Raw genomic sequence first — 8,837 nt, 5'->3', positions numbered from 1 at the left:
GATTACCTTATCCACCCATTTCTCCGCTAGAAGTATTCCTACGCCCCCGACCCCGTCAGTGTTCCCTGCCCAGAAAATCTTGTACCTGTGTTCTTTGCCTGTGAGGAACCTCGCAGAACCTCCTCTCCATCTTACTTCCTGGATGCAGCACATATCTACGCGTCTCCGTTCAAGCATCTCAACAATTTCACCAGATCTACCTTTCAGCGTGCCGACGTTGAGAGTGCCAATCCTAACAGTATGGGTGTTGGGGGTGTGGGCCTGTAGCCTGGGAAGGGGTAAAGCAGTGTCGTGTACCTATAACAAAGCTAAACAATAAATATATGGAAAAGCAGCTCCATTAGTTTTCCAAGGAGACTCAAAGTGTACAAGTCCTAAGTGATTTTGATCCTTCTGTATGGGTATGAGAGCTGGACTCTCACAGCTAACATGGAACAAAGCATCCCAGCATTTGATCACAAGTGCCTCAGAAGTGTTTCTTATACACAGAACACAAAACAAAGTTTTGTCAGGCAGCAAGTTAATGAATACACTGGCAGACAGGAACCCTTCATTGCATAGCTAAAATGATGAAAACTTGCCTGATACAGTCACATATCCAACTACACATCCCTGTCCAAAACCATCTTTCAGAACATAGTTGAGGGAGGGCAAAAGAGAAGCAGACAGAAAAAATCTTGATCTGACATCAAAGAGTGGACAGATCACAACAGTGCGACTCTGCTACACATAGAACAGAGACCAGTGATGACTGCTGACTGCAAAAGCATCTAAAGTGGCACCCTAGTGGCTGGCTGCATCAGTTAAAGGAACTTGATGATGATAATCGTCACAGAGATATAATGCTTAAGGGAAGGGTGGGATAAATTGTCATGACTGGAACACATTTGAGTCAGTGAGGGCTGACCTGGGGCTAAACAACAACAACAACAATTTGTGGTACTTAATTCCAATTCTTTTTTGCATTCTTGGTGACACATGAATGGCACCTATGCCAGTGATATATAAAAGGCACCTGTGCTGGTGACATGAAAAAGACACTTGTGCAGTGACACATTAAAGGCACCTATGCTGGTGACACTTAAAAGGCACCCACTACACTCTTGGAGTGGTTGATGTTAGGAAGGGCATCCAACTGTAGAAACCAAGCCAAAATCAGACTGGAACTGGGTGTAGCTCTCTGGCTTACCAGTTCCAATCAAACCATCTAACTCATGCTAGCATGGAAAACAGATGCTAAATGATGATGAATTCATATCCTGAGAGGTTGAGTCTACCAATTTAACCAGATATGCTTATTTCTCTGTAATTTCTAGCATTAACACTGTGAAAGCTAACAATTAACTTAATTTTTCTTTTTCTTTCCTTTTCTTTTTTGATTACATATTTTAAACTCATCATTTTCTTTCCTTCTTCTCTTGTTTTTCTGTCTGTAGGACCTTCCATATTTGGATTTGAATGCATCACCTCCTAAAAGTAGATCACAGTCTGACGCAGCTTCAGCAGAAGATGAAGACAAAGTCTCACTTTGCAGTATGGAAAGCTTTGCCTCCAGGAACAGCCTCTCTGCTGTGAGTAACCATCATGACCACCATCATCACCACACCACCACTTTTTTCATTGTGTTCCAAAACATAAGCCATCAAGTTTGATATTCTTCATATAATATTCTTTCTTCTTTGTTTAAGATACTTACACTTATTGTGAAATTTGGGAAAGAATATTTTTATTATCTGTTTCTTCTAGACTTGGTACCAACATTGATATTTTGTATTTCTGTTCAGTACTGTGTAGGCTTCTTTTGTTAATATTAAGGGCAACTCCTGATACTTCAAGCAGACCACACAACTGAAATGGGGCAAGTGTCTTCTATAATCCTTGGCCTTCCAAAGTTTTGTGAGTTGATTTGATAGATGTAAAGTGAAAGAAACTCATTGTGTATATATATAGGACTGGCAAGTTAGGAGGCTGCACCAGGCTTCTGGCTTGCCAGTCCTCAGTCAAACTGTCCAACCCATGCCAGCATGGAAAGCGGACATGATGATGATGATGATAAATATATTTTATTATTTTGCTTAGGCATAGGTGATACAGATAACCTGGTTTTAGAACTCAATATACATATGCTTCAGAGTGCAACATCAGTCAAGTACAGAACAGTAATAATTGATTAAATGAATAAATGACAAAGCAAAAAAAAAATTGTCTTGAACCTCCCTAGTTTACAGCTGTTTCTGCTATAAAATACGATGCACTTATAGTTGAGTGCTGGTGTAGCACCCTACAGCTTCATTGGAACTTTAAAAATCAAGAGTAATTTAATTTGGGAACCATTTACATTTATATATATTTGCACCAAAAACCAACATGAGAGTTTCTGTCATGATATCTGCCACAGTATAGTTTGTTCTAACAGAACATCCATGTTTTAGTGGGCATACATTTTACTTGGTATTAATGCATACATTTTACTTGGGCATACATTTTACTTGGGCATACATTTTACTTGGGCATACATTTTACTTGGTATTAATGCTGCCTCTGTCGCTCTGTCTGTCTGTCATTGTTCAGTTTTATTTCTAGAGTTCTTGCCAATAGAGAAAGAGCTGGTTTCTAACCTAGATCCAAGGCTCCTTCATTGAAATTTCAACATCAACAACAGGGTATTTTTGTATGTATGTATGTATGTATGTATGTATGTATGTATGTATGTACGCATGCATGCATATGTGCAGATTTGTATGTTTTACTTTATGTATGTATTCTCATGCATATAGTTGCATATCTAGACATGCTCATATATATTTAAATGATAAGCTTCTGGAAAGTTTTACAGATTCTTTACAGTTTCAGTGATGGATTAGATCTGTTGTCTTTGAATTAGCTTTCTCCTTTCTGGTTTTGAGAAGCCTAATTTCTCAAGATTGGTATTTAGACAGTGTGTTACATATCCCAGGGCCCCAATAATTATAGGTATAAACTTGAACTTGTAATATGAATAGAGTAACTGCAGATTTCTCAATTGTCCAGTGTAGGTATTCTCTTTTTCAATTATCTTCAGCTTTATGTTAACATCCACCGGGAAGCTAATTTCCACAACTGTACACAGTTTCTCTTCTCTATCCCAAATCAGGTCATTTTATTGAGGTCTTCCTTGGGACATTCCACCGGTACTCCTTTTTATTATGAGTGGATATGGCTTCTACCATATATGTATGTATGTATGTATGTATGTATGTATGTATGTATGTGTGTGTGTGTGTTTGTGTGTGTACGTACGTATGTATGTGTGTGTGTGTGTGTGTATGTATGTGTGTGTGTGCGTACATATGTATGTATGTATGTATGTATGTATGTACATATGTATGTAAGTAAGTAAATGATAGAAAATGAATGAACAACATTCTTTATTTGAAATTAATGCAATTGTTTTCACACATTTTTACATCTGTATTACACTGGAGAGATGTGAAACCATTATCATCCATGCAAGGTGTATAATTTAGATTAGTCCTATTTTCTCTTTCAACTCTCTTGAGTTGAGATGACATTTCATCTCTTTTGTATTTATTATTTCTTCTACTAAAGTGTCATATAGTGATACTATTGTGTACACTACATTAATATGATTATTATTAGGTATTTAAAGTGGTGAGCTAGCAGAATCGTTAGCATGCTGGGTAAAATGCTTTGTAGCATTTTGTCTGTCTTTGTTTTAAGTTCAAATTCTGCTGAGATCAACTTTGTGTTTCATCCATTCAGGACTGATAAAATAAGTAAAAATAAGTACCAGTACTGAGGTTGACATAATCGACTTACCTGCTTCCCCAAAACCTGTGCCTAAACTTGAGGCCATTATTAGATATATGTTTGATTTTCTCAGTATATCCAGTCCTAGCTAATGCTACATTGTAATAATGTGCATGCATGTTAAATATCAATTTATTTGCTGAAAGTCTAGATATTTGATTGAATACAATTCCTTCTATGACAGAGGGTGGGTGACTGGATTTTTTATTGCCATACCTGAGATTTTCGTTTGGTTTATGGTATGATTCAAATAATCTGGTATCCTGACTAAATGTTACATCATGAAAATTTATCTTACAGTAATTATTTTCCATAGTAAAAGATAATCTGAAAATTTTGAAGAATTTAAATAGTTGCTTCTTACATCTCTCCATTTCTACTTTACTACACCTATCCAATATGAAGAAGGCATCAGCTTATCAAACTCTATCTAGAATATCAAACTATATCACCAGAAAATCAAACTCTGTCTAGAATAGGATGTGTATTCTGATGAGATCGGTGATTTGTGCTGAGTCAATTCATACTATTGCTATGTTGAAATAGTCAACCCTGTCAAATTTCATCCCATAGTTTATTATTGAAATCTATCAAAGTGCTATGTGCAGCTTGTATTGTATCTATATCTGACCTAGATAAATCAGAATTGCACATAGTAAAAATTAGAGCCTTATTAAATAGTACTGGATTAAATATATGCATATATTTTTTTATTTTTTACTTTATTTTTTTTTATTTCTGTCTTTGGAAATAGTGAGTATGTATATAAGAAGTGTATATGCATGCATATATAAATAGATATACAAGGGATGTTCATTAAAGATATCCCCTGACTCACTTCTCAAGGACTGGGATAAACAAAACTTGGCATAATTATTAGTCCTTCTCTACATAGCCACCACCAATGGTCACACACTTCTCCCATCACTTTATGCAGCTGTGAAGACCTCACCTGGAGAAGTTGGGAGGTTGCACCTGGAGCCAAGACTTTACCTCGGAAATAAGTTCATCATCATCCGAAAAGTGCTTCTCCTTCAAAAAAGACTTCATGGTTGGAAAAAGGTGGTGTAAGGTTGGGAGAGTTAGGGGGATGAGGACAGATTTCATAGCTGCAGGAGTATGCTTTCATCTGGGCAACATATGCTTTGTGAACTAGGGCATTGTCTTAGAGGAAGTGGATTCCTTTGGTTAGCATGCCATGCCTCTCTGCTTTGATGGCGTCCTGCAATTTCTACAGCAGAGAAGCATAATATGCCCCAGAAAATTCATCATCACTACTCCGCGCCAGACCCAAAAGACTGTGAGCATCACTTTGCCTGCTGAGGGTTAGACACAAGCCTTCTTTGGAAGTGGTGAGTTATGCTCCCATTACTTTGACCTGACTTTAGTCTCAGGATCATAGTGATGGACCCATGTTTCATTCTGTGTGATAAGTCTGCCGATAAAGTCCTACTCATTTCCTTGGCACATTGCCAAAAGAGTACTGGGTAGCAATTGACTCATACTTGCTTCTGAAAAGGTGTGAGCATCTGGGGAATCCATCGTGCAGACAACTTCTGCATGTGCAAATGGTCATGAATGATTTTTTCCATGGACCCTACACTTATCTTCACTTCTTGGGCTTGTTGCCGAATAGTTATGCAGTGATCCTCCAAAATGGCAGCTTCTACTCTATAGATGGAGGAATGTGGTTGTCTAGGAATAGGAGCAGTTTCCACTGATGTCAGACCACATTTGAACTGGCGATGCTAGTGCTTCACTACATCATATGATGGTGCATCATCACCATAAACTCCTTTCATCTCATTGAAAGTCCCTTTTGGTGTACGACCTTTCAAGTATAAGAACCTGATCACTGATCTGCATTCAACTGCCTCCATTATAACACCTTAGTCCACTTCAGCAGCCATAGAAGACAAACAAATACTAGTGGAAAACTGCAATTTACTATGTGACATGTAGAGACATGTATGATTATACCTGTACAAGTTCCATTTCCTGCAATAACCAGAAGTGGGTCAGGGGAAAATCTTTAATGAATACTCCTCGTATGTATATATATTTCATTTTACTTTATTATACTATCTTTTTCTTGGCTCTATAATATACCATTCACGTATTTCAATTATTCTTTAAATATTCAAAAATTTAGAGCGATTTAATAGAAAAACCTAATTTCTCTGTCATTTAGCTGATGTTTGAATTATAACTTTAGAAAATATTCTTAGTCGTAAAATTTTGATTTGAAGTTTAAATTAAATTTAAACAATTTAAAAAAAATTATTCATTTATATAAAGGGACCAAGGGCAAACTTTGGGAAGGTGATATCAAAAGGGTTAGATTAAAAAGATATTTTCTAATTTAAACATAAAAATTATTGATTGGGGATGGGATTTAAAAAAATTTCTTGATGTTTTTTCTCTTGCCGTTGAAATGTTATCTTATTTTATATAGTTCTCAAAAAAAGTGTTGTCAGATATCAAATCTGTCATGACTCAACAATTATACATAGCACGCATAATCAGCAAAATAAACAAATATGTACCTCTGTGTGTGTATGTGTATGTATGTGTGTGTGTATGTATGTGTGTGTGTATGTATGTGTGCATTTCGATTTATAGATGATATATAAAAAAAAAACGCACTCAAAATATATAATAGCTGTATCTATTTATTCGAAGCCTAGTCTTTCTTTTTCTTTTTTAATGTATATGTGCAGATTTGTATGTTTTACTCTATGTATGTATTCTCATGCATATAGTTCCATATCTAGACATGCTCATATATATTTAAATGATAAACTTCTGTTGCAGTTTTGAGTTGCATATTTTCATGTCATTGGAGGTGGTGGTGGTGGGGGGTGAATTGAACACACACACACACACACACACACACACACACACACACACACATGTAAATGCCAAACAATGAAAATGAGTGCTCAACACCTCATTGGTGGATATAATTTCTGTATTTGTGAATTAAGGCAACCATTGATTTCATGTTAAGAAAAGTAGGAAAATATCCTAGTGTCTTAACAATTTTTCAAGCAAATCACATGGAGAAAGGTGTTCGCTTCCATTTTGGAAAACACAGCCTCGTTTAGTTTGCAGAAATTCTTGTGAATTCACGTGAATAAATAATGAATCAATGAAACAAGAGACATTACTCTTGGGTGGCATCTTCTGGATGTTTGTCTCCCTTAGATTTGTCTTTTGGGCAAATTGTTGTGTGGTCAGTTTGTTTGCATTATTTTGTTTTTGTTCTGGGCATGGTGTTCTGTTATCCCCTAATGTAGTGATTATGTCAGCTTGAATATCCTTGAGGGCTAAGCTGTTTTTCTGCAGGTGCTTGATACTACCTTTATGCCAAATTTTGCCCATTTTCAAGAGAAGTTACTACTAGTTACTTTTGAAGTCTTCTTTGAACAGTCAGGTGTCAGTGTATCTGGGAAGAAACAATGCAGTTATTAAAATGAAGAGTTGAAATTAATGCATGCAAGATTTTCTGGCTCTTGCATCGCTCTTCATAGTCAGACTATGGACTCTTCAGCCTACCCTTGTTTCTATACAACTCCTCTCTCTTGCTCCATAACCAGCAAGAAGCTCTTTCAGCTGCCTTTTCCATCCTGTGCACTGCCACCTTTGCTCTTCTCCTCTTGTTCCAGTGGTTGTAAGCATCCTCCATACAAACTGAGCAGGGAATACCCCACAGTCAACTTCAACTGGAAAAAAAACCATGACTGCATTCCCTTCGCCCTGCAATCCTGCAGAAAACTCTCATATTTGGCATGCTATATTCAAAGGCCTGATCACAACCTTCTTCCCACAGTACTGTAAGCTTGATCAGGATTGTTTTCCTTGCCTTTTCAGACCATGAAAATACATTTGGCCACAGAGTTGTATGGATGGCTTTATGTAATAATGATGCTCATTACAATCATCATGTGATGTCTAGACATGGAGACACACAAACAGATTCACACATACACATATACACATGTGTGTGTCTGTGTCTTTCTGCTGGAGATGTAAGACATGTAGCTGTGTAGTCCTTTCTAAGGAATCCCATGGAAAATCAACTGTATTCAATGGCCTTCTTCCTAGGATGGGTGATTTGACGTGTGTAGTGTGTGAAAGGGCTTGCAAGTTGATTTCGTGTCTGAAGAGTGATAAGTATATATATATATGTATATGTGCAAATGTGCATACACACACATGCACGCATGCACACGCACGCGCACGCACACACACACACACACACACACACACACACACACACACACACACACACACACACACACACACACGCTGTTATTCAGGGTTTCAAGTTGCCATTTGTCAGACAGTTGTGATCACACTGTCCAACGAATGCCAGTGTGAAACTCTGAGTAAAGGTTTGTGAAGATTTTTTCTGCTTTAATAAAATGTGTGTGTATACATATACATATGTATATTTATATAAAACACACATAATTGTATATATATATAATTACAACTGTACATTGCAGTCAATATATTATATATAACAGATATAAATTTAAATTAAATTATTGGCATTATGCTGGGCTTCGATGGAGGCAATGATCAAGTCCATTTGGCATTATGCCATGATGGAGAAAAAGACCCATCAAGCCAAGTAAAACCACAGTTGTGACAGATACCAGTGTCATGCAAGTGGCACCCGTGCCAGTAGCACATAAAAGCATCCATTACACTCTTGGAGTGGTTGGCATTAGGAAGGGCATCAAGCCATAGAAACCATGCCAAAACAGACTGGAGTTCAGTGCAGCCTTCCAGCTTGCCAGCCCTGGTCAAGCTGTCCAACCCATACCAGCATGCACATGTGCAGTCACGTGCATGAGTGCGTGAATATACACACGCAAAACAAGCATTGGGGATTGGTAATTGGTGGTCCTGCTCATGGGGTTGATTAGTATTAGTGACCTTGGTGAAGGCAAAGCAGAGTAGCAGTGCTCAGGTGGTATATATATATATATATATATATATATATATATATATATATA

The 8,837-nt window shown here is 37.2% G+C and overlaps 1 protein-coding gene across 1 annotated transcript in view; it reads left to right on the top strand.

Moving 5' to 3' along the window:
* The window catches only part of LOC106872571 (pleckstrin homology domain-containing family M member 2), a 192,258-nt gene that overhangs the window by 124,659 nt on the left and 58,762 nt on the right, over positions 1–8,837 (top strand). The window contains exon 6 of the mRNA XM_014919604.2: positions 1,437–1,571. Within this exon, the coding sequence (XP_014775090.1) occupies positions 1,437–1,571 (135 nt within the window). The remainder of the gene's footprint in view (positions 1–1,436; positions 1,572–8,837) is intronic.

Source organism: Octopus bimaculoides, chromosome 25, assembly GCF_001194135.2.
Source record: "Octopus bimaculoides isolate UCB-OBI-ISO-001 chromosome 25, ASM119413v2, whole genome shotgun sequence".
Taxonomy (NCBI): domain Eukaryota; kingdom Metazoa; phylum Mollusca; class Cephalopoda; order Octopoda; family Octopodidae; genus Octopus; species Octopus bimaculoides.
This window is presented reverse-complemented; position numbering and strand designations above follow the sequence as displayed.